Genomic DNA, 26,862 nt, shown 5'->3' with positions numbered 1-26,862 from the left:
TAGTAAGAACAAAAATGTTTATTAAGTTAGTGGATTTTTTATTTCCTCTAATGATTAGAATAGCTTGTTATCTTTATCAGGCTTATAATTTGGTGCCTGGGGAATAGAGGCGTAATATTTCTCCTAAAAATGTCAAGCAGAGGTAGAATTGGAGGGATTCCATAGGGTTTGTAAAGACAACTGAAAGAAGGAAAACTGATACTTCCTGCTAAATCTGCTCTGGGATCGGCTTGCGTCACTCCTGAGGAGCCGTTCATCGGGCAGAGCAAGGGCAGTGTACTTGCTGTCCTTGCTGGGACAGGTGTGACTCACAGCGCTCCACGAGCCCCGGAGCTGGAGCAGAACAGTCCTGAGAAGGCAGGGTTCTGGGAGCACGGCCCTGCTAGAACTGCGGCGTTTACACATTCCTCTAAACCAGAACTCAGAAGGGATTTCAGTTTTGATTTGACTCTTGATTACCTGCAAGTAATACTGAGTGGAGGCTTTACTCTTCCTGTCACAACTGTCTTTCTGGAAACAGTTTTCTTGAGTTTCCATTAACTGCATAACACATAAATGTTTCCCCAGTGCTGACACAGAGATTGTTCAGTATGTTCATGTGTCGTTTTTAGGCTGTAAAAATAAACTAACATGTAGCTTGATGTACTGCTGCTTTATGGCATTCTTTGTCGTTCCCTCCAGAACCCAAAAATATTCTGGAAACAATTAGAAGAAACCAGAATTTCACGGAGAGTATTTGACTATCCTCCTTAAGCTGTGTTATCTTTAAATTTGTAGCTCTTTGTTTCAATGTGAGTAGTACCCTCAGAAAGTAGGGCAGAAAGTAAGCAGAAAGAGTGTTTCAATCTGAAATAAGGTATTGCAACAGCTTGAGGAGCATTGGCAGGCTGTATAAGCTAGTTAATATTCTCCATACCAAGAATTTTTCTCTCTTTGTCTTTTGATGTTTTTTGTTTTGTTGTGTTTTTTTGTCCCTTGCAATGTCAGGGGTTTTACACAGCTTGAAGTGTCATGGCTTTTGCTCATGTGGTTTAGTAATGCCGGCTCTAGAGGGCTTGAGTCGTATTGTTAGTGCCTCTGCCTATTCCCAGGTATATCTGATGTGCTGATCTTAGTAACGGTAATCTTACAGGAGTATTTTCAGAAGTTTCCAGGATTGTTCTAGGTTTGCTAGCCATTTCTTGGGTACAACAAGTTCCATGTGTGTGGCCACATGAAGTTAGCTGCTGCTCTTGCACTATGTTCTTCCAATATTCCCTAAGGAAAATTAGGTCACCATGGTTGTGGGAGCAAGCCAACATTCATCTGCAGTTGTCTTATCTCCCTGCTGCTGCTCTGGACAGCCCAGCTGGTTTGGAAGCCCAACCTCACCAAAAAAAAAAAAAAAAAAAAAAAAGGAAAGAAAAAAAAAGCTGAAATACAGCTGTAACTGATTTGATAGTAAGGCTAAGAAGAGAGTTGCCTATACTCATACTGTGCAAGTGGACAAGCCTCTTGCTTGCCTAGTTCTTCATGTGTGGCAATGCAGAATTTACCCACTACCAGCTAGAAAGGTGGCAATTTGGGAGCACAGAGACACTAAAGAAGTGGTCTACTAGGATGAGGATGCTTTTTTTTTTATTTATTTTTTATTTGAGCAGTCTGGAGACATAAACCTTGGTTCTGTTTTTTCTTGGAAAATTTTAATTGTGTGACAGTGTCTCACTGTTCTTGCCTACATTATTAGGGAGAGAGTGGCAGGAGGTGGCTGGTGTTTTGCTTAAGTTCATTGTAAAACTCAAGTCATAGGCTTTTGTCAATCCCTGCAAGCCTGTTGGGCAGAAGAGCCTGTGATGACTGTGCAGAGCACATTTTGTCTGCTGCTTTTACAGTGAACACCTTTCACTCTAGAAGTGAGCGGTCCTAGCTTGGGGTTCCTGTTAGAGTGTCAAATGGATGCTGGTGGCAGTATTACCCCCACTTCTGCTGTTTCAATTTGTAGACAAATTTTTTGCCTTGCAAAGGTTCTCTGTCCTTTGACAAGGTGTATGCCTACTCCCATTTCCACTCCAAGTGCGTCCAATTTACAAGACAGCAAAGCCAATCTCCCAATTGTAGGCATATTGTAAATACTTGAACACCTGATAACTCTGAAGCACAGAAAGGATTTACAAATTACACAGTAGCGTGCTAAAAAGGAATTATGTCTACACTGAAAGTGAATATTCTTGACTTGAAAGCTTTTCCTATTGCCTTAAATTCATTCAAACTCAGGTCTTTTTTTCTTAACCATGTCTTTGGCTGGCAAAATCATCTGTAACTTGGTTGTTTGGAAACAGCTTCAGCCTACCAACTGATGGTCTTTCTTAGATGTCAAATTGAGGTTCAGCAAAAGGAAAAAGGAAGAGATCAAATTGCTTTCAGTTCTAAACCAGTGGCTGTCTGGGTACATCTGTGCAACTCTAAAAATAATAAGCAATTATTATTATTGCCAATACCAAACAGAAATATACTCCATTGAACATTGGGGTCTGCGAAGGATTATTTGAAACGGTTGTCAAGAAGGTTGTAACCCGTTGCTGTAAAACCATTTGCTCAGAGTTACAGCTTTTAATCTGAAATATATTCAGAAAGTAGGTTGTGTTGGAGTTAATGAGGAAGAAGGAGAGAGAATAGACTACAGCATGACAAGAAATAACACATGATACGTATAGTCATATTTACACAAGGATCTGGAGTTCTGATTCTAGCTTCTAAATATGTGCTGGGTGGAAGCTGCTTGGATTCAATTCACATGGCAGTGTGGGTGTGATAGTGTTGGCTTCAGCATACAGTGCCCTGCCCCACCTGCCTTCAGTGATTAGTTCCCATGTTGTCTCAAGTGTGTCTCTATTTGTTCACAAGAGAACTGGTTCAGAGGGACCTCAAGTGTGTATACACAGGGAGCAGTCACACACATGCACCTGTAGTATTCTCTATCTGATGGTCTTAGAATGCTTTGAAAATACTTGTTCAAGTAAAGTGATTGTTGAAAAACTGCTGGCACCTAAGTTGTGAAACAGTGCATTGTTTGCAGCTGCGAAGAGAATGTGCACCTCGCCAGTGTCCCGGCAGAACTCGTCAGTGGCGTGAAAGGATGCTGATAGTGTGCTGTTTTGCTCACTATTTGATCAAGTTCTTCTCAGTGTCTGTGCAGCAGTTGTGATCCTTGGTTGCACCCGAACATAAGTAAAGCAATAAGTGCAGACCTATCTGTAAAACACACTTGTTTGGTGCAACATTGTCATGGTTTAAACCCCAGCCAGCAACTAGGACCACACAGCCATTCGCGCTCTCCCCACTGTCTTCCCCCAGTAGGGCAGGGAGAAGGGGGAGAAAAAGGAGGGGGAACAAGACCTCACGGGTTGATATAAAAACGGAACAGTAACGGAAGAGAAAAAAAAAATGGTAAAAGAATATACCAAATAAAGTGATGCAACACAAGTCACTCTCACTCGATCGATCAATTGCCCAGCCTGTCCTGAGCAACACCTGTGGATTCCTGCCCCCTGGCCAACCCTCATTTATACACTGAGCATGATGTCTGTCATATGGAATATTGCTTTGGCCAGTTTGTCCTGTCTGTGTTCCCTCTCAACTTCTACGGGAAGCTGAAAAAGTCCTTGATTTAATGTAAGTATTACTTAGCAACAACTAAAACAATATGCGTTATCAACATTATTCTCGTACTAAATCCAAAATACAGCAGCTACTAGGAAGCTAACTCTATCCCAGCTGAAACTGGGACAAACATTGATCCCAGGCCACTCTGTTTAGAACAGCTTGATCTGATCTCAGTTGCCTCCACATGACGGTCCAGGAACTGGGAACCACCAGGGCCTGTAGGAGAACAAATACCTGCCTTCTCCAGCCAGGCCTTAGATGGTGGCAGCAACAAGGGCGTTGTAATGCCTCCACCTTCTGGGTGGTGTGGCAGGAGCTCAGTGGCTCGTCACCGTTGGCTGTTGAGCACCTTGCATTTCCAGTGCCACTGGAGGACTCTTCTCCTGTTTTGGGGAAAGGGGTATCAAACAGCGTCATCTGGTACTGCCAACTTGAGTTTTAAAGGCAGAATTTGTATTTGTGGTACATCGCTCCCCTTGAATTCCCCCTTGCGTTTTTAGCCCTCAGTCTGACCCCTGTGAGACTGGTGGTGGAGAGACCAATTGACCTTGCTGTTGCTTTACCAGAAATGGATTTCTGATCTTTCTGGTCAGGTCTTAGAAGCATTAGTTCGTTCAGAAACTGACTTCTGGCTTGAGCCGTCAGAAGGGCGTGAGTTCTGCCACCTGACATACTTTTCCACTGCCCCAAAATACTGAGGGTCCTTAAACTGAACAGTAAGAGCACCAGTGCTAGCTAGATGAAGCCGTGTTGGATTTGAAACATAAAATCTATGCAACAAGAGACAAAAGAAGAGTGGTGGGAAATGATTGTGTGTGGCATTGTTTTATGATCAATTTTTGTCCAATTGTAGAGGTAATTCAGGTTTTAAAAAAGTAGGGCTAATTGTTTCATAAATGAAAAAATGAATGACCTTCAGATCAAAAAAGTGCAACTGAGTGCTTGGTAGTTGTTTTTGTCTAAAGCTAATTACTACTGGCTTGCGCTGTGGCTAATAATAAACAAGTTCATGGAACATTAACTCATGCTTGTGTCTTCACTACACTGTTTTAATTCCTGCTATTCATGATTTAGTTCTCACACTTTCTTAAACATGTATGGCATGGTACCTTAAAGACCTTTCTTTGATTAAATCTCAGTTTTAACCAGCTGTCCTGCATTTTTGTTTAATAATAGTCATTAAGTGCTTCTGATAAAGTCAGACTTTCTTTGCGCTGAAGCAAATGTTAAGAGGTAGAAGAGCATAATAGTTCCTGTAGAAATTACATCACAGTACCTTGGGAAACCCTGCTTGGCAAGCAAACTGAAATTCCTTTTTTGAGTTGGCCTGGTTCATAAATTGTCACCTCTGCTACTTTGAAAGCAGGCTTTACTTCTGTCATTGTTCCCTGTACGTATGGGCCATCTTCTCTCTTATTTTGCCTGGCAAATCCAGACACTCCTCCAGGCTAAATCCTGCAATATTTCTGCAAGAAACACTCATCACCGTGTAACATACGCACAGCAGACTTAACATTACAGGTGCCCCTCCCAGACACAGATCCCCAGATAGCTCTTTACTATTTCTGATTGTTTCCAAATCCAGACAGTTCCATTCTCACACTTTTCTGCTGAATCTGCAGCAAAATGAATCTCTGTATCTGATTTAGTGTGTAATGACATGATGTCTGTTCGCTTACTTATCAGGGGGGCTCTGCACCTGGATAAACTGGTGTTTTTCTCATGTTTAAAATATATACTTTAATGTCAAAACAGTTACTATGGAAGTAAAGAAAATAATTCTGAGTCGAATCAGCAAGTGGATCAAAAGAAAAAAATGTTTACAAATGTTCTCAGGCAAAGCTATTATTCATTTACTTATCTTCTTTCCCAGTGCTTTGAACTCTTCGTGTGGAGGCAGGAGGGAAAAGCCCTGATTTTTTAAGCTCATTAGCTTTAGCTAAAGTATTCTGTGTCCCAAATTATTTTAGCAGAACCAGCTTGACAAATAAGTTAAAACCTAGGTAATCGAGGCTTTTTATTTTCCACTAACTCCAGCAGTTCAGTGCTGTATTCACTTATCTGTTCTCTTCCTTTTCGGAAGGGAAAATGAAAAGCCTGCCTGTCCCCAGGAGCATTTTGATACGCACATGTGGGTACGTGCATGTGCACACTTGCTTTGCACATAAGGTGATAGCATCCTCGAACTGAGAAAGAGACCAGAATTGGTTACTGATAATCCACTTTGGGATCAAAAGCCACTGTGCTGATTAAGAATTGTCAGCTGGGGAGTTCTTGCAGTGTATGTCCTTCTTGTGCACATCCTTGCTTGCACTCCATTCCACCCATTGTTTCCTTGTACAGGGGTCTGGAATAATAATGAAATTGGGAATAATAATGAAATTGGGAATAAAGAAGTGGAAACCTGGCACTGGCTTCTGCAAGTGGGTGTTATGGGCATAGCACAGTTGCTTTGTGGTAAAGGGTATAAAGTCTTCTTTACTGGCTGGATAAAACACTTATACTTGCATGGATTGTGTCCTGTGCCTCGGCTTATAGGTCTGAAATAAGTGTCAGAGAGACATGTATTTCTTTGGAGGATTTTATTTCTGCCTTTGCTCTTTCTCCCAGGGAGGAAGATGAGTACTCAGAGCTGCGGTCAGAGCTCAGCCAAAGCCAGCATGAGGTTAATGAAGACTCACGCAGCATGGACCAGAATTCTGTTTCGGTACCAGAGAATCAGTCCACCATGGTCACTGCCGACATGGGTGAGTTATGCTGCTTAGTAGACATGATGCCTTCTCACTGCAGAAGGGCATCATAGCCTTTGAAACGCAAATCCAAATGGTTGGTGAGGAAATTAATTAATCTAGGCTGCGATAATTGCAACAAATGCTGACCTTCTCCATGACTATAACCTTACATGTGAAGTAACCTCTGTGCCATGATGTAGGGTAGCTGTGGAGTCTCAAATGGAAGGATTGTTTCAGGAGAGCTCATGACTTTTGGGAAAGAGTGGGGAAAAAGCTATTCACGTACCTTAAATGTGCCTGTAAAGTAGTCTCTATAAAAGAGTTGCAAACAGAGTAAAAGTTAGGCGGAAAAGCATGGGGAAGGGAGCTGTCTGTCCAGTTCTTTTACAGCCTAATTATAAAGGATGTCTGCACTCTTTGAAAATTGAGAGCCTTTTTAAAGGGATAGCTTACTGAAATGGATTTAGACAAGGATAAATCTGACGCAAGCCGTTCAAATACAGTGCAAGGAGGAAGCAACTCCAGTTACAGTCTGTAACTAATTTTTTTCTGGCTAAGAACTAAGAGGGCAAGCATCTTCCCTTCAGAATTTCATCTGTCATCCAAGCACAATTACGTTTGAAGAACATCCAAGTATGGAGTAATTACTCCATAAAGTTTGCAATATAAGCATCAGGAGATACTAGGCCTTCAGGATGATAATCCTTAAGTGCTTGGGCACAATTGCTGAGCACCATAGGTATAGACTAGCAGGAACCTGGTGTAATCCTCACTATGACTAATTTTCAGAATCCTCTTCAGAATATTATTTTTCTTGATTTATATTTAAAACCAAATAATTTGTTTTCATTTTCTTCCCTAGGTAAACTAGCTGGGTGCGTGGGAACTTCTGTGAGTGGTATTGTACACGAGCAGTGCTTTAGGAAATCATTGAAACAGCAGTCATAAGCCCTGTTGCAGAACTTGTGATCCTTAAATATTAAGCTATTAACTCTACCTGAGGCTTTGATGGTTTTAATGCAACGTGCAATATTTGCTTCCAGAGATAAGAAACTGTACTGAAACAGTTTCCCCTTGTTTGGAGTAGTGCACTTCCTTATTGAGAACTTTTTGCTCTTTTTTCCAATACAGTGCCTGTTAGAGGGATGGACCTAAGAGTAGGCTAACTTTTGGGCGTAGTATTCATTGCCCTCAAGTGGAATTTAATAATATAGAAAACATATTGATATTGTAAGCAACTATATAAAAGAGATATTCTGCATGATTTCTTAAATTGAAATGAATACATCAGCTCTGGAGCTGTATTTGTTTATAAATGCGGGACCTGCCATGGCACTTTTATATTTCAGTGTCTTTAATTTCTAGAAACATTGATAGAACAATATCAATAATAATGTAATCACAAAGTGTCTGACATACAGAATTCAAAGTATACTTAGCAAAATACTGTATGGGGTCAAGATATTTTAGTAGAGGTTTTTATATTCTTAAAAAATGAATGTTTTTACTTTCAAAAGTTAATGGTTATTATTAAGTTTCTGCTTGAACGGATTCTAATGTGAGGACTTTTGTTTCCTTTAGTTTTCCTTCCTTTTCTTTCCCTGTATTTTTACAAAAAAAAAAAAAATCAAAGTAATTTACTTTTCAGCATTTGTTTTGGGGGTAGGGCTTTGGTGTTGTCTTCTCTTGTACAGCGAGATTTCAAGGCAGTCTACAATAATCTGGTGTCTCATGTCTGTTAAATTTCAGACGCAGTTCAATGCCACGCTGCTTTAGTCCCCTATAAGAACCACAGCTATGAGGCTCCTAGGGAACTCTTGATCATGGTGAAACACTTGCAGCAGTAGTGTAGAAATAAAACCCTCCAGCAAGAGTGCGTGCTGCTGTTCTCAGTAAGGTATAGGAACTGCTGGTGCACTGCTGTCTCATAGTGCACCCCTTGTGTGCTCTGCTGCTGGTAGTTATTGCAAACTCTTAACAAGTAGGCCAGAAGAACTAACTAGGACATCCATGATGGCACAAGGGTGAATTCTACCACGTGTCTGTCTTAGGAACTGCCACTGTCTGTTGCCAGATGTGAGCATAAGAGAACCAAAAACAATTTATGAAGTGAGCTACCAAGGTACTGAGACCCACTTGTTCTCACAGAAACGGAGGATGCGGTGGCCGTGCCCAAGGCACTAGAAGAGCTTTGCCTAAAGACAGAAACCAAAGTGATTCTCTGTTGCATTTTATAATTAAAATAGCGGTGTTATGTATGCTGCTAATAGGGTTGTAGTACGGAACATAACAAACAGCAAGGTGTGCTGTTATGATCCCTGAACATTCTTCAGTTGGATTTGAAGAAGAAATAGCTATAAAAATGAAATATAGGCTCTCAGATAGTGAGTAGGGATCATTTCTGTGAACACCAGGGTTTTTAAAATCAGGCAGTACCTAAGTACAACCACAAAAATTCCTCTGAAAAATGTCAAGTCATAATGTCAATGAATGTACCTAGCAGAAAGCAAATGTTGAATTTACAGGGAAGAAAAGCTTTGAGGGTAATAAAATCAGGATAATAGGCCCTGAATGGCAAAAAGAAAAAGAAAAAAGAAATAGCATAGCATGTGAGCACATGGTGTCTTAAAATGTTGACCTTTAGAAAAGAGAGGTTTTTGAAGAAAGAATAAACACTACAGATAAGTAGAGGGAGTGTTATTTGTCAGATGGGAGGTAACTCGTGATTTCAGTTAATGTCGTTGTGGTATTCAAGCCTATCAGTTGGTGAGGAAGAAGTGAGGGATTGCAAGGACATTCCTAGAACAATATCAGTCCTAGCTGTTCTGCAGCAGGCGCTTCCTGGGTTAGAGTTTGTTTTTGCACTGAGTCACTAATTGTTGCGATATTTGTTTTGTTTTGCTTTGCTTTCTTTTAGATAACTGTAGTGACTTGAATTCAGAACTGCAAAGAGTGCTGACAGGTCTGGAAAATGTTGTCTGCGGGAGGAAGAAAAGCAGCTGCAGTTTATCAGTGGCAGAAGTGGATAGACATATTGAACAACTCACTACCGCCAGTGAACATTGTGATTTAGCCATTAAGGTAACGGCAACCTTAGGCTCTAAATGCAGCACGTACATTGCCTGAGACACCTGATCGCATTCTGTAGTAATAGCGCTTTACTTCCAAAAGTGTCAAAGTACTTCACAGAAATCAACACCAGCTCACAGCGTGTGCTGGGTAAGCAGTAGTACACCTGTTTCACACTGAATTCTCCAAGGAGCAGGAGGAGCTACTAATAGACCTTCAATCTCAAATCAGAAATCTATTTGTCTTATGCTTATTTCGGAGATAAGAGAAACGGGGACACTCAGCAGTTAATTTACTTTCTGAAGGTTATCTTGCAAACAAGTTATCACTTGGTCACACAGCTAGTCATTGACCAGTAACCGAAAACACAATATGTAATAACTCGCTGAAATTTGAAGGTAAGATGCCATAAACTGTGTGCAAGTTGTGACTTTGCTGTCTTAAAACATGAAGCTAGTATTTAACACAAATCGTGTGTGGTATGTTAATTCTAATGAGACAAGCCAGACACAGGAACAAATAGTTCAACTGATACTTGTATGTCTTGGTTTTACTGTGCATGTAAGAGAAGAAGAGGAGGGATGCCTGACAGCACATGTAATGAAGGGATTGCGATTCAGAACCTGAAAGCAGGGGAACTGTAGAGTGTCTCACTGTATTGGGGAAGCGCTGAGCAAGTTCTTTGTGTCAGATGGAAAGGTGTCAGTGACTCATTTATGTAAGAACAAATATATTGACATTTTTCTCTTAAGTGGAGCGCTCTGTGACCGTTCTAGATGGCTTAGACAGCCCTTTGGCATACTGCTGGGAAAGGTTCCCTCTGTCCCTGGTGGTGCCTGAGGAATATAATTGCCTACAAAGAAATTAACGTTGAGTAGTAGTTCGAAGAACATGGGTATATTTGATAGACTTGATAGAGACAGACCGACTTCTGGGACTCTTGGGAACCTTCTTAAGGCAGTTTATTTGAGTGTCTTGGAGGATTAGGATCAATACTTTGAATGTTACCCAGTATTATCTGGAGTTTCAGGGTTAAGTGCTCTCAGAAGTCAGTGTTCACCAAGACAGATTATGGGTCCTGGAAAACAGGTAGAGATTGGTCTGTGTGAGGTCCACACAGGTCTCTGAAGTAAGATCAGATGAAAAATTCTGCAGGAGATGGATTCAATAAAATGTCAGAATAGCTGCCATAAACTTAATTCACAGGCTTTTTATTTTAACCCCATTATTTACTGTTAATTCAAATTAACTACAGTCAAACTTTTGTAATGATAAGTAGCTGTCAGCAGCTTCTTCCTGGTCCAAAATGCAGGCCTTTTATTTTCATGTGATCTCTACATGCATAGCCATTTTTGGTGAAGGCTTTTCCCCACTGCCTGTGCTGTAGAGCCTGGGATTGTTTGTGTTTGACAAGTGAAAGCATGCAAAGGTTATTAACTTTTCAGGAAGACAGGAATCTCTCTGACAAGCTCTGATGATGTGCTAGGGAAGTTTGTCACCAATGTGTTTAATATAGCAAAACCTACACGTAGAGCCCCTCTCCACAATTCCACCCGCGGCTGCAGGTCATTTCTCCTTTCCTGCTTCCTCAGACAGAGAACTGGGAGGTTTTTAAAACAGGTGTAATCATGAATGGAAACCTGAAACATTCTGACTGTCTTCTACTTTGACTGTTGACTTTTTTCTTCAGCAGTGAACTAATGCATTTAAACATTTTGAATCCTTCTGCTTTGATGATTACATTTCACTGGGTTTCTTGTAATGCTGCTGCTGGTAAATTTATTTTTTGCTTCGTACGAATCATGTGACACTGGCTAGCTCAATTGGTTTTGTCCCACAAAGAACAAAAAGACCTTGAAATGAGGTTTATCAGATTGTCTGATAAACTGAACAGTTACAAAACTACCCTTTGTTTAAGAAAATTTCCACAGAGTAGGCTGGTTAATGCTTCGTATATTTTGAAGAGTAAATAACTATCAGTAACAGACACCTACCACTAAAACTCTATGGATTAAAAAAGAGATGTAAATATTTACAAACTTGAACTGTTTAGAACATGAGAACAGCTGCACCGGATTGGACCAAAGTCCATCTGTCTAGTGTCAGATGCCAATGGAAAAACTGCATCAAAAAGGACACACATAGTGTGTCCTTCTCCTTCCTTCAAAGATGCTTCTAGCAAGGTGGGTTTAGGAGAGCCAGAGATTATGTCTTTGCGTTTAATAATCATGGGCGGAAATTTTCTTCCACGTTTGTATCTAATGTGTTTTTTAACATAACTAAATTTTTGGCCTCCGTAAATTCTGGTAGGAATAAATTCTACTCTTGAATTACGCCTTGTGAAAAAGTGCTGCTTTTTGCTTTTTTTAAACCTGATACTTGCTGATTTAATCTGATACCATGTCTGTAACACAACACTAAGGCAGAGTACTGATGGCAGTGTCAGGGACAAGACTGGAATTACCACGACAGGACATCCTGCCCTGTGCTCCAAACATTACATTGTAATTCAATGCTATAATGCGTGAAATTGTACCTGAATTTATCTGCTGTACAGCAGCATGCTGGATAAAACTGCTCTGTGATACTGCTCTGAAGAAAAATAAAACAACCCAGTAGTTTAAACAGATATATCCATGTACAATATTTATGTTTTATTTACCATGGAGGATGGTAGCATGTTGGTTGTCAAACCGGAGGATTGCATTAGTAGTTTGGTCAGCCAAATGTTATTGATCATGTCAAAATGAAAGAGTGTAGAAGCAAGCACAGAGGTCCCTCTGCTTTGTTAAGGACTGTAGGGTGGCCCTAAGTACGAGAGTCAGACCCATGCTGATGCTGCTGTTCACTGCCTGAACTTTGTACTTGTGTGGGCAGATGGTAGCAATGGGCTCTGGAGAACCAGCCTCTCTGTCTGAAGATACCTCTGTGGTGTTAAGCCACAGCTGCTGTGTCCTCGTGACGGTCCTTCCTCTTTCAGTGTTGCTCCAGGCTTATCACACACGGTAGCACTCTGAGGAGGAGAAGAGGGTTGGGAAAGGAAGCTGTTGGAAAAATAGCAACACTAGGAACATGGGGAATAAGGAGGAAGGAGGCAGCAGCAGAACTTGGCATTAGAGGGGTGAGGAAACAGCAGGGGAACTGTGTGAAAGAGGAGAGGAGTTTTGAGGGGAGAAGACGGAGGAGAAGACAGCAACCAAGAGGCACAGTTTAAAATAAAGCTGGCATCCTCAAGTGAGAATGCTCCTGCCATTACAGAGCTTTTCTTCACATTGTGAGATTAACCGCCCTATGCTTGTTCAGAACTTGAACTCATCCTCATGTTGTGTTGAAATAACTTACCTTGTCATAGTTTGAGACGTATAGGTCCAAGTGAAACTAATATAAGGCTTCTTTCATCTTACAGAGATGTTGCAAAGCGTTGCTCTTTTAGAAGAGTAATTTAGGCTTACTACCAAATATGTAAGAAGAATTATAGTGCATATACTCTCAGTGGAGTTTTATATTTATGACTCTAAACATGTTGCAGTTTTGTGAGAGAGAGACATGAAATAGGATTTAAAAGGATAAACTGAACCTGACAAAAGTTAAAAGTTTTGTGCCTGCTTCTTCCATAGAGGCATCTTGAAGTAGGTGTTAAAAATTGGGTTTTTTTCCTTTTGTATTTTCCTCCTCGCTAAGGAATCTTGCTGTAGCCATGATTTATTCTTTAAGATTAATGTATTGATGACAATAAATAACCAACTTTTCATTATGTCACTCACGGGTAACATATGTTTTATTTGCATATAAAACATCCATCTGCTTTGGTGTTGGTCAGTATGAAATATTTTAATAAAATGGTCAAACTATCGAACAAAATAAGCAATAATATTTTTTGATACTACTTACCAAGCAAAAGAAGCAAACTAATGGTGTTGTGGGGCTGGGTATGTACATATAAGTATATATAGTTGCCTGTTGCAGGCGTCTGTCCTGTGTACCATTAGTCTTGTTCAGTCACCTTTCTCTACTTCTTTCTGGTTTTTGATGACTGTATTTTTGCAGACCGTGGAAGAGATTGAGGGTGTTCTGGGACGTGACCTTTATCCAAATCTATCTGAAGAGAGGTCTCGATGGGAAAAGGAGCTCGCTGGCTTGCGGGAAGAGAATGAGAGCCTCACGGCCATGCTGTGTAGCAAAGAGGAGGAGCTGAACAGGACCAAGGCCACCATGAATGCTATTCGTGAAGAAAGGGACAGACTGCGTAGAAGGGTAAGGCTGCCGTGTAGATGATGGTGGCTTCTAGCCTGTGTAATTTTGTCACCAGAATAGGCTTTTCTTTAATCTCACTTCCTGTACTGGCTCGGGGGCTCTTTGTTTTTAAAGTTGACCTATACAAGTTACAGAACTAGGACAAAACTGTGATGAACAGCCAAGGTGTACAACCACCTCACGTCAGAAATCATGTCTTAACAGAAAACCTGATATTCATCTCCAAGGAAGCATACGTAACTTGTCTATAGAGAAAGCAGATGTTCATTTAGTGAATTTTCCTGTGAGGCTTTTTTGTTTTTCCTGTAAACAACAAATATTTCTTTGTTTTTGATGGTAATTCAATTTGTGATTAGGAGAAAGAAAAAGAGCAGGACTCCTGTCAGTGGGTAATAATTCTCAAAACTGAACAATGAGTAGTCCCAGCCATGTCCTGCTTCCCTGTCTACATTTTGTGGTGCTGCAAGGTCAGATAAAGGCCTCGTGCTTTGTGTGGAGTCCAAAGTAAAAAAACAAAACAAAGCAAAACAAAAAACTGGAAACTTGTTCACAGAAAAGATGAAAAATCCAAGAGAATGTGATCTCAGTCTCTGTTACTTTTAAAATGTGTGAACGTTGTCCCTGTTAAATCTGCAGAGTTTTGGCTAGATATGAAATAATTTTGTTTCTAAAACAGGCAGTTTCAAGTTTGTGTTCAATTTGAGCGACAATTTGGACCACCGCATCGTGGTAAAATTATTGGAAGTGTTGCTCTTTACCTCCTAGGAGCAGATTGACTTTTTATGCAAATGCTGTGTTTCTAAAACAACGTTGTTCTGTAGTGACTGTATCATTTTAGCATGACACTGCGTTTGTGAGACTTCCAGTCTTCAGATGTTGAGCCACAAATTGCCTTGGCAAATTCTCTAGCCTCTCTTAACACTGAAAAAAGGTATGTGTGATGAGGGAAGAATAGTCATCTGCTATCATATAAAAACAAGACCACTTCACCTATTCCTCTGTAAAATTATATACCGTTAAGTGTAAGTCATTTTCAGTCCTGAAGGTTGTGGATTGGTTTTATAGTGATGCTTCTTTTCAAACAGAGGCAGTACTACACCTTGAGCTACAGAAGCAGCATTTATGCACCTGGTGAGTTATTGTAGGATTGGAGCACGGGAAGCAGGCAGAGAATGGAGGCGTGTGCTTGTGAAACTTGCTTACATAAATGCAGATATTGACACTACAGAAGATACAGATCGATACTGGGATATCAAACAAGGGAAAAACAGGTGACCTTGAGGACAGAATTAATAGAAATAAATTTTGAGAAGTAAGAAAGAAGTGAGAAAATAAATAAATTTTGAGAAGTATGGAGTGCAAGTTAAGGTGCTGAAAAGACTGGTAAAAAGAATTTGTGCTGACAGCCAGAAGCTCCTCAGTTGAAAAACAGAAAAGGGGAAGGAATTGGTGTTTGTATCTTCAGGCATCAGTGTGGCTGAGCCTTTGATGCATGGTGGCAAATTCAGAGAAGGTATTTCCAGTAGACGTTGGAAAGACTAATGGAAGAGTGGTGAGATCTGATCTGGAATGTTATATGTAGTTCTTATCTCTTATGCTTGAAGAGGTTCAGTTTAAATTGGCAAAAAAAAGGTGTAGAAGATGGTCAGAGGAATGGGCAGCTTACATGGAGAAGTGACTTAAAGAGAGTGTCCTGTTCAACTTGACAAAGCAAAATCTGAATTTGATTTCTCCTTAAAAGTGCTGGAGAAAGCAAGTAAGAATGGGAGCTAATGTCTTTTCAGACTCAGGGACAAAACTGGAGCAAGAGCAGAGCAATATAAGCCACATCTGGCTATATTAGGCCAGAAATTAGACTATGATGTGTCTAACAGACAAGAGGATTGTGGTTCTAAAGAAACAGTGAGGAGTAAGACTAATTGCTTTGAAAATGGAGCTTTAAGTATTAAAGTATTGAAGTAGTAGTTTAAGTAGTAAAGTACTTAAGAAGTAAAGTATTAAAGATATGTTTGTATAATGAATGTATGACCATGCAGGGATACCTATTAAAACCAGGATTGTTACATTAGGATTGTGTCTAAAGGAAATAAAAAAAATGTACTTTAAATTGGTGCAGTTAATACAGCTGCATTAATTCTAGAGCTAGCGTTCGTATCTCTGCACCAAACTGTTACGTTTTGTCTGTCTGACAGCAGTAGCAAAGGGCTGGATTAGATGATGAGGAAAATGCAGTTTAGTTCTGTGCGTGCGGATACTGGCTGACTTGGTCAGTCTGTTGGAATCCCCAGTGAACCCAGTGTTTGTGGAGCCACCCAAGTACTGGCTATGTTATTGAATATTTCACAATTTCCTTAGTATAGGCAGGGCTTGGGACTGAAAGGATAGCATGTTAAACACGATGATCTAGTAGTTGCTGGCCGGTCCTGTTGGAACTGTTAGCAGGGATGCTGCATGTGCTCCTGTTGTCTCTCTGTTCTGGAAGCATCTCGGGTGGAAACAGAATTGAGGTCATCGGCTTGTTTCCTGCAAGTGGCTAGAGCAACTGTCGGGTGACAGCAGCAGCGGGGCATTACTGACCCGAACTGTGTTCAGACCAGTGACCCCGGACAGGGCAAGTCTTGAAGTGCTCTGTGGAGACTGGGAGCTGTCTTTCGTATACAGCAAGCCATTTAAAATGTTAATTCTTCTTTGATTATGGAAATTCTTCGTAGACAGATGGGGTAGATGTCTTGCCCAGTAGATGGAGGGTTAATGTGGCATTGACACAAAGCATCACAAAATCAAGCAGCCTCTATATTCAGCTGGCAGGTTGGGGATTTTTTTTCAGTTGTTTTCATTTAGCTTGCACCTATACAGTACTTTATTGAAATATGGTTTTTAATATCATCCTGAACTTGCAGAACAACTGGTTTATTGCCCCCGCCAGAGAAGTTTGTTCACGGTGTATGACCCTGTCAGCAGCACTATGTAATTGTTGCAGTGGAAACGTATTTGCATTTTTAATGTAACTTTGCGTCCATAGTTGCAACAAAATAAATGTTTTCTTTGACCTATTAAATATTTTCTGTATGCCACCTGAACTCAGAGTCACTTCAGATTATTTCCCTGGAGAGTGGGAAAGGAGATCCAACCAAAATTTAGTTATTGTTCTTCTCAAATTAAATTGGGTGAAGTGAATAAGCTTGAAGTCGACCAGATCAATAGGTCTGTTACGTTAGACCAATGTCTGTAATCAAGCAGAGTGCTTTCAATACATTTTTCTCAGGCTTGTTGGAGATTTAATTTAATTAGGTATTTATTGTGCTCAGTTAACAGATCGAGCCGCCTTCTAGAACAGTAGCTAAGGAACAACCTACATATGGAGTTTGTTTCTCACGAGTCATTAGTAAATGAGGTAATCACTTATTTCTGTAGGGTGCCTGCAGTGTAGCAGCTAATTTCATAACGCAGAGGTTTATTTTACCTCTGTATTATATTGCCATATTAAAAATAAAATTTATTTAAACCTGGGCCAGTCAATGCCCTAGAAACTGCTTACACACAGCTGACCGTAATCCTGAAGTCAGTAATACAGATAAGATGTTGGGGAACTTCTGTACCAGTTCATGGGATTAATATTTTTATTACATGAGAATAAGGTTGTAATCAGGTCAGCACTATTTACAGCTTCTATATGTAGTAACAGGCTTAAATAGTAGTAGAAAAAGTAATATTTGTGTTCTTACACAAAATCTCTTATATTCTCCGGGGGAGTCGGATGAGCAGCACTGGTACAGCATATAAACTCCATCACAACTGCAAAGTAGAAGTTGTGGGGTTTTTAGTTACTGCCCATAAAGTTGCCGGATGAGCAGTGCCTCAGCACAGTCCCAAGCAGCCCTTTGTCATCAGAAGCAGTGGGTGCAGGCAGCGTTCAGGGTTCCCTGAGGCTGTTCTGAAGGACTAAGTCTAAGGTGAAAAGGCGGTTCCAGCTCTGGAAGTCTGTGAAGTGTGTTCTCTGCATAAGCCATACGTCAACTTGTTCAGTTGTAGTTAGGAGGATTGTTCTGTATCTGCTCCAAACTCAACTTAATTCACCAAACTGACCAGAACAAAACCAGACTTAATATTTTACCTATGTTCAACTTAAGACCTTCATGAAAACATAGTGTGCAGAGGAGTAGAAAAGTGCCATTTTAATGCATGATCCCTCCAGCTGCCAGATTGCCCCCATTCCAAGAAATTTCATTTTTTAGCATGAGGGCTGTCCCAAAATACCTTCTTCTTGCGAGGCATTGAAACCTACCCAAACCACAGCAGGAGTCAGGTCCTTGGCCTCGCAGGCGTTCTGAGCCCACGCTGTTCTCAGATGACACAAAACTGGCACAAGCTGCTCGACTGTCCTTGTTTTGGCGTCATTTGTGTTGGGATCAGAAGGTATCATTCCAGATTGCCAGAGAACACTGATTATGTTATGGGCCTTCAGAGATTATTATCAGCTTGCACAGCTTAAAGCGATCCTTGAACTGTTCTGGCTCCCCGTCTCTTGGTGCGCACCAGAAACCTGAGGTAGCAGCCAAAAGCTATTTCCATTCTCCGCCTCCTTCAGTTGCATGGTATTTGCTTATGCAGCAGTATCTCTGCTTAGCTGTTAACGAACTAGGGCTTTGCTTCTGTTTCCAGGCTTGTATGCAAATGCTCAGTGATTAATCTGAAAATAAATGAAAAAAAGCCTGAGATAGGCTTACTGTCCTCGCTTGTGTTTGTTTCCACTGTGTGCTCGCTTGGATCAAAACATGTCAGTTGTGCTCGGAGCTTTTAGGGAATCCACCCTTCACTTCCCATGCCACGTCCTACCATGTCCGTGGTTTTCCTTGCTTTGCATCCTTTATAGAGGTGCAGCACCCAGATCTTTCCTCGTGGAGCACTGCATGTGGGATTTTGTCTGAAAGGCATCAAAAGCAGTGGGGTGCTTGCTTGGTATCACCCAGTGCACTGTAGCTTCTCCTGCTACTCAAAAAAGCTGCAGGTATAAACACTAGCAGAGTACCTGTTTTCCCGTGTTGTGTTTGTGTGGTGTTCCCTTTCTGTATTCCTCAAAATAATTTTTCAAACTGCAGGTTGCTTTTCAGATCTGCCAGAGGAGTAGCGCTCCTAGTGACAGTTGAGTTCTTACTTGTTCCTTGAAAGGAGACATCTTTGCAGAGGAGAGAGATTCTGTAAATGTCTCTTTTGAACTCTTGAGTAACAGGCCTAACCTCATTCAGTTCCAGAGAATTCACGGAGGAGATTGCCCTTATAAATACCAGGAAGAACGTCTTTACCATACTCAGTCAACCACAACAGACGACTTGTAGTAAATCAGACCTTGTTAGCTCTGGTGCTAACAATTTAAGAGGGGCTGAAAATTATCTGGCTGAACGTAATCACCACTACGCCTGATGGAAAGGTTAGGGATGCTTTAGGCTGGGAAGGGCCCTCACCCCTCAGAGCAGCTTGAATTGTCACGCTGATACTTCATTTTCCATCTTCCCCTCTACAGATTTGCTGTATGCGTGAATAAATTAGAAAGTGGGGGAGGTATACACACTTCCTGTGGTTTGTGGTACTTCATCTTCCTCCTCTGCGTAGCAGGGGGAAAAAATTGAAGTGGTATTAAAATGCTGGGGGAAAAAAATGTTATTACTCGAAGGGTTCAAAGATACCGCATGATGAAACAGGTCACAAGTAGGGTAGAAGGAAAAGAATCACAGGCATACTCCTTATTTGAAACTGGTTTGGGAACAAAAGCAGCAGGTGTCCTTTGGATGTGGAAATCAGTGACAAAAACAGGCAGTTTGTAGCTGTAGTTTTTTGTTTAGGATATGTTAACAAATCATGCAGTTGTGAGTATGCATGTGTAAAATACAAAGACTAAAACCATGTTTCTTAGATACATGATTATGGATAATGAGCATATTCTGCTGAAGTATTTTCTATAAGCCACTATGCATTTCTGCAAACGTGTCCATGATGTCTGTTAGTCGCTTATGAAGTCTTTCATAAATCCAACGTCACTGTAGTGTGTCAGCCCCTTTTCTTTTCTACCCTTGCTATGATTTTATCTAGCTCTTAAGGTACCCATGAGAAAATATGCTTTATTTTTCCCTATTTCCTACTCCCATTCTCAGCATTCGAAGGAAAAAATTAGAAATGCAGCTAAACAATCGCTTCATATTGCTAAACATTAAATATTAATAAATAAAATTTCCAGTTATTTCAGTTTATATTAATAACTTGAGAATGTCTGTTTTGCACCTGACTTATCTTGGTATCTAGGCTATCCATTGATCTGAAGTCTTAACGGCTCTGTTGCCTTGTGCCTCACTTAAGGCCCCTGCTCCTGCTCTTTACAAGGTTCCAGTGCTTCTTTACTTCTGTAGTCCTTTGGACTTCCTCCAGCTGTTTAGAAAATCTTTTGCTCCTTCCTTATTTTAATTGTGAGCTTCACAGATGTTTCCCTGAATTTCTCCTTTTTTCCTCTGTTCTCTCTTCCTTTTTTTTCCCCTGGTCATATAATTAGATCTGCCTATCAGCCACTTTCCATCTCAATTTAGAGTTTAGGACGTAATGGCAATTTTTATATCCTTCTGGGTGTTTCCGTCTTTAAACTGGCGTGATGCAAGGGCTGAAGAAATCTTTTCTTTAAATCTTTCCTTGTTATTCCTCCCCAACTCACAAATCCACTTTCCTGTCTTTCAGTGGAACTTTTTTGGTTTTTTTTCTTTGCTTGTCTTCACCCGTCAGATTTGGCCGATCCATTTCCTGTAAGATCTGCACTTCCCCTCTCTCCCATTTCCAAGTGTTTATTGTGTCTCTTGTGCAGGGCTGCAGTTGCCTTCATTCTACTGATAAACGTAACCTTCAGAATAATTTATATTACAACGACAGTGCAGACTGTTAGAAATATTGAGCAGAGGTGGTCAGACAATTTTGAATCGTACTTTTTAAACTATTTTCATAACTCATGCATTCACCAATCCAGAGAAGGAACTGGCTCTTCTGAGCTCTTTTTTCTTGATTCCTGTTCATTGGTCTTCCTTTATTTTTCCTGTAGAATTACTACTAGTGTGGAAAAGTACTTTCCAAGGAGGTGGTACATACTGCTCTATTTATGGCGGAGGTTTTGGTGACCAGAAATAGTTACCTAAGCGGTCTCTGGGCAGTCTGGTGGGTGGGTGGGCAACCCAGTCATGAGGTTCTGGCTTGGTGAATGTGTGAATTGTGAGATGGGTGATTTTAGAGGTCAGACAAACTTGCCCTGTTATCCTGCTCAGAATTACCATCCAGTACTCTGCGTTGCTAAAGTTAGTGCAGTTATTTATAGCAATTAATTCAGCATGTAATTTCTCAAATGAAGGCCTGAATCGGTAAACACATCAAGAAGCATGAGTAAGCAGGCAGTTTCTTTAAGTTGTGGTGGCTTCTATGGTACAGTATTAAAGCAATGACTTGCATAGATTGATAACTGTGCTGTGCTCTGAGTTTTCTTTTATAAATGCTTTCCTGAGCAAAGCTTTGCCTTGCTATGGTCTTAGCTGTGTTCATTTTTCTTTCTGTTGCTAATGTTATTTTACAGATCCTTAAGAATAATTGGCTCTGTAATTGTGGCCAGTAGTCACTGTTCAGTAATAAAACATAGCCTAAAGGAAAACGATATGATTACAGTCTTATATAATATTGTCCTTACATAAGGTGGATTTAAACTTTGGAGTCAACGAATGCCTAGCATTTTCAGCAACTTTAACACTCTGTTTCCTGGTTGCCCTTAAATTTAAAATGTTACTTGCCTTTGGACTGAAGTCTTCCAGAACTAGCTTCTGCGCATAGGTGAATATTTTAGCAATTTTTAAGTCAGACACTGAAGCAGGGATTTGATTTTATGAAGAATACATCCCTAGTGGCTTTCCTATTTGGTTGCTTTTAAATAATGCTGTAACTTAAGCACTTGGGGAATTTAATTTGGAACAGCTCAGGTTAAAAGAAATAGTAATAAATGTGATTTTGATTTAATGACGTTTCGGGGTTGCTTTTTTTCTTTTTCCCCAGTATTAATGCCACAGTACAAATCCTATCTGCACTGGCATTCCATATCTGCAAGCAGAAACATGCGTACATGATTTATTTCAGTTTTATGCACATCAGCAGGCTGAAACGATTGGTTTGCATCAGTGGAGCACTTCTGTCCTTAAGGTTTGCATTAGTGCAGCTATACCCGTGTTGAAATTATATATGTCTATATGAACAAACAAGGCCTCAGCTGCAAATATGTAGAAGATACACGCTATGAATGTGCACTTTGTACACTCTGCTCAGTTAACTTCATGATGTAATTACAGTTAAGATGTATAATTCTGGGGCGAGCACCGGTATCCATTTTGCAGCAAGTTACTTTAAACGCTGGGGATTTGCTTTGAGGTTTTGTGTACTTTATCTGGGTTTTTTTTGTTTGTTTTTTTTTTTTAACAGAGGGACCAATGGAGTTGTTTGGATTCATTTTGTTTAAGGTGCAGCACTCCTCTACATCTGAACTGGGAAGTTAGGAGCATAGTTAGCTTTTATGTGCTCTTACTGTTGCCATTTACAGCTTTTTATTAGTAACATGAAATTGTTCTGCTCTGTTACATAAAACACATGGGGTTTTCTTTTCTTTTTTGTAATTTGCACATACCTCAAAATTCTGTTATTTTGACAGTAAGTCCTCAGGCAACCTGACCTTCAGTTTGCATACAACTGAGGAAGAGGCACGAGTACCCTATAGGGAAGGAGAAGCAGACTGTAGGGGATCGTATGTGGCGTAAGATACTGCTTTGGTGACTGGAAACAGTTCCAGTTTGAACTCTTTCCTTGGTGCAGTAGGTTGAAGGCATCCATATAAGTCGTGCAGAGAACTTGCTGACTGACACTTCTTCAAGCAGAGATTGCTAAAGCACTGACCATGCACTTGGTGGGCCGATAGCTGAAGCAAGCTTAGGCTTTAATGTTGATATTTTTTGACTACGGGGTTTCAGCTTGCTTAATCAGCTCTTTGTGTAAATGTATTATATTTAGTATAAAGTCCCACCTTGTTCTAGAGAATAGGAGTCAGAGTTGCACTTCATGCTACAGGGGAATATCAAACGGACTGAACTTTTATTTCACTGGACTTCTGGTAAAATTTCACCAGTCCTGTTTTGCAGATGGACTGTTCCAACAAAATTGGCATAGAAACTTGCGTATAAAAGTAAATACTGTATATTCAGGGAAATTTCCCCTTCAGATGGTTTCCTACCCCTTCTCTCATCTCACGCTCTTTGTTTGAGGTTCTGTGGGAAAAATGAGCCCTGTCACTTTACCTTGTGGCATAATTGTTGTGTTAAGCAGACCATTTATTCTTTGTCTGTTAAAAATTATTCCAAGGTAAACATGATAATCCTTAGCTCCGCTATAGTTTGGCTTGTGCAGACTATTTATTTTTTCATTTTTTAGTCCTGAAAATCTTTTGACGTCACTTCTGCAAGTATCTGATCTGTTCTGAGGACCATGCAGTGTTCACAGCGTATGTTTATAGAGTGCTTCTGCAGACTGCTGGCTGGGTACTTTCCTGGTATTTTCTTGTCTGTACATTGCTCACTATATGGTAGCTTTACTTAACTGTAGTTATGAAAGCATGATTAACATTTGAATTTCTTTGACCTTTAAATATAAAAAAGTTATCCTATGGTATATTTATGTCAAGCGTTTTTTCAACACCGGAGCTTTCCATTAACAACAGGATCTTCGTTTGGTTTGTTTAGGCATCATAATCTTGGGCTGGAGCGTTAGCTTCACCCCAGAGAGTAATTTCTATGCATATAGTACAGCTGCACTGAAAGGGTTATATAAAACAAACTGAAACTTTGAGTAATTACTCTACAGTATTACATTTGCATATTTCCACATTGCAAATGGTTTAAAAAACTGACGATAAAATTTTAAAACAACCTCCATTCATCTGCTCCCCACATGAAAACCTCATGGCCGCCACAGGACAAAATACAACTTCTACGCTTGAGCCAGAAGCCATTAGGCTTGGCTAGACAATGAGAAAATCTCCGAACTATTTAAACCATAAAAGTGGAAAAAACCAGAACCTTATGTTTTGTTGTAGGTTCGGGAACTGCAAACCCGTTTGCAAAGCGTGCAGGCAACAGGCCCATCCAGCCCAAGTCGTCTCACTCCTGCCAATCGGCCCATTAACCCCAGCACAGGAGAGCTGAGCACAAGCAGCAGTAGCAATGACATTCCCATAGCCAAGGTGAGCTATTGTGTCTGGCAGTAACGCTTCTCGTTACCTGGGAGAAGCGGGTTTCGTTTTGCACAGCTGCTGTGCAGGCTTGCGATTAACTGCGAGATACCTGGAATCCCCAGAGAGTTTTCTGGGGTCCTAAGCAGGCCCATGAACTTGAGCTGTAGAGAGGAATTGTGTGCTAATGATTGTTATTCTCTCAGCTACAACACAGGTGCCAATGCTACGTAGTTTACTTCAGGTTTGCAAGCGTAGCTAATGAACAAATGCATTTTGTGTGATCTTTGTGGAGTGTGGGTTCCTGTGTAACCTGTGCAGCATTCTGACTTACAGATTGCTGAGAGAGTGAAGCTGTCAAAGACAAGATCGGAGTCTTCATCATCTGATAGACCTGTCTTAGGATCAGAAATCAGCAGCATAGGGGTAAGGACTGATAATTACGTGCATGCATGATACCTTCTGAGGATGTTCCATTGAAAGCAGCATTGGTTTTTTTTACTAAATTAATATATGAGCCAACTGTGAAAATACTTCAAAAGTTATTTTGAGAAAAACATTTCAACAGAGAATATTTCACCCAGTGTCAAGATCTCATTTTCTAATAGCTGGTGGCTAGAAACCATTCTCTGAGTGACTTGAAGAGGGTAATTTTGGAGTCAATTCCTCCAAAATACTGTTCTTCAAGAAAAGACTGGTCAGTTGCATTTTGCAGCTTCTCATCAACAGAGAACTGGGGTCTGCTTTGTAATGCCAATGTAAATCCATAATGCTGTTGTTACTGTGTGTTAATATTTGTTTCGCTGAAGAACTTAGCTCTGACCTTTTGCTAAGCTTTCAAGAAAGTAAATAACTTGCATATTAGGCTTTCTAAATGTATGATGAAATAGTGGGCTTCACCCTTTGGTTAGCAGAATTTTAAATCAAAATAGCTTCTTAAAGTGGAAACTTGTAAATGTTCTATTCAGTGTAAAATTCATAGTAAAAACTGAATAATGAATGCCTTGAAGTGAGCGCGAGCAAGCAAATGCAGCTCTCAGTGCAGACTGCCTGTGGGAGGAATCCAGTGGTTATCTATTCACAATGATCTATCAACTGCCCTGTGCAGGTGTCTAGTACTGTGGCTGAGCATTTGGCACATTCCCTCCAAGACTGCTCAAACATCCAGGAAATCTTCCAGACTCTTTATTCACATGGATCTGCTATCTCTGAAAGTAAAATCCGAGAGTTTGAAGTGGAGACAGAGAGATTAAATAGGTAAGGTGAAAAGTTAGATACGCTCAGATGTGTTGTCTGCTGTTAGCTTTCTTAAAGTTACTACATTTTTATCCTTTTTGAACATTTCTTGGTTCCATCCCAGCTCAACTGTGGCAGCTCCAGATAAATATGGAGTGTAGTTGATAAAGAGAAGACTGAATCATATGCTAAGGATTTATTAGTGTGAATTAGGTTTGGTCACACGTTATTAGGTCAGCATGGCACCTGTGACAGCCTGTGCTGTGGAGTGTCCTTCTCTATGGCTGACCAAGTAGACAGCGCATCTTCTTTTCATAAGACACATCACTGCTAGAAATAAGGATTCCCATAACCTATTCTCCATCATTCTGTAATTAGCTTGTTTTGGTTTGTCCTGAAGAAACAGAATTATAGCATTAACTGTATCAATGGATGTACTTATGTATGGTGGTGGGGCATATGTATCAGTAAATAGACTTCTGTCTGCAGAAGAAAGATGGCAGCTTTCTGGTTGCAGGTAAAATACTGCTGGTGCTATCCTTCAATACACTCTGTCAAAATCAGTGCTTCATGTCCTCTTCAGCACATAAAATCAAACCTGTGGATCAGGAATGTGAGAATCATGTCTCTGCATGTTTCCTTCCGAGTTCTCTCTTCCCCATGGCTATCTCAGATTTAGTCTGATCAGTACAGTATCTCTTTTATTTGTAGCTCATGTTTTTGTAGTGCTGCAAAATGTGATCCTTTTTTTTTTCTTCTTTTTTCCCCCTTTTTTTCTTTTGCTTTTTTCTGTGCACTGCACAATGCATCATGCTGTGACAACATGTATCCTTATAGGAGGTGTCAAAGCAGATATAGGAGATGAAGCATCTGAGAGTTCTAGCAGCTGGGAAAGTCAGGGCTTTATTCCTATAGCTGAATAAATGGTATACTAACCTTTCTTCCTGTGTCTGTTAAGAAGTCAGTGATTTTAGAGTTGTTCTGGATGGCACTGATTTCTTCATTAGCTACCTGTCCAAATTTTGAAATCATTTGCCTGTCTCTTTTTGGTGTATGTCCAACTCTTGTGATTAGGCATAGTACAGTGTACAGTGTATACAACTGTATAGTGAGTGCAGTTATCAGCAGTGAGAATAAACAGTAACACTGATATCCTGAAGCCTCCCTTTCAACTTCAGGGTTAACCTCATTGAGAAGAATATTACAGTTAAGTTCTGATATGTCTGTCTGACTATTGCCAGAACTTTTGGAGATTTCTTTGCCTCATTGGAACTTTGTTCGTATTTCGGATGTTACCTCTCCAATCACAACCAAAATACTGCTTCAGGTGAAATGGTTATTCTGGATGTTCCAAAGAAAGGGGGCATTTATGCAGCTGCGTGATCCCTGCACACACCCACACACTTCACTGATGAACATGCCACTTAGAACAAGAAGCAAATGTGGCAGCGGGAAGTAAGGAATGGAGGCAGAAAAATTAAGCAAAAGGTTAATATGAAACTGTCTACACAGTCTTGTGGCTTACAAAATAAGGGTACAGCTTTCTGCTTGCTGCTGTTGCACAGGGTTATGAGTACATTTTACGGGGAGGAGAGGAGGAGGAGGAAGAATCTGTCCTAAGAGGAATTACTATCCTCTTGGCTCTGG

At 40.5% G+C, this 26,862-nt stretch overlaps 1 protein-coding gene across 2 annotated transcripts in view; it reads left to right on the top strand.

Moving 5' to 3' along the window:
• The window catches only part of MCC (MCC regulator of WNT signaling pathway), a 204,746-nt gene that overhangs the window by 142,326 nt on the left and 35,558 nt on the right, over positions 1-26,862 (top strand). For both annotated transcript variants that reach the window (XM_074569176.1, XM_074569177.1), the window contains 6 exons: positions 6,253-6,389; positions 9,292-9,455; positions 13,491-13,697; positions 23,845-23,991; positions 24,316-24,405; positions 25,088-25,236. In XM_074569176.1, coding sequence (XP_074425277.1) covers positions 6,253-6,389; positions 9,292-9,455; positions 13,491-13,697; positions 23,845-23,991; positions 24,316-24,405; positions 25,088-25,236 — 894 coding nt within the window. The remainder of the gene's footprint in view (positions 1-6,252; positions 6,390-9,291; positions 9,456-13,490; positions 13,698-23,844; positions 23,992-24,315; positions 24,406-25,087; positions 25,237-26,862) is intronic.

Source organism: Larus michahellis, chromosome Z, assembly GCF_964199755.1.
Source record: "Larus michahellis chromosome Z, bLarMic1.1, whole genome shotgun sequence".
Taxonomy (NCBI): Eukaryota; Metazoa; Chordata; class Aves; order Charadriiformes; family Laridae; genus Larus; species Larus michahellis.
This window is presented reverse-complemented; position numbering and strand designations above follow the sequence as displayed.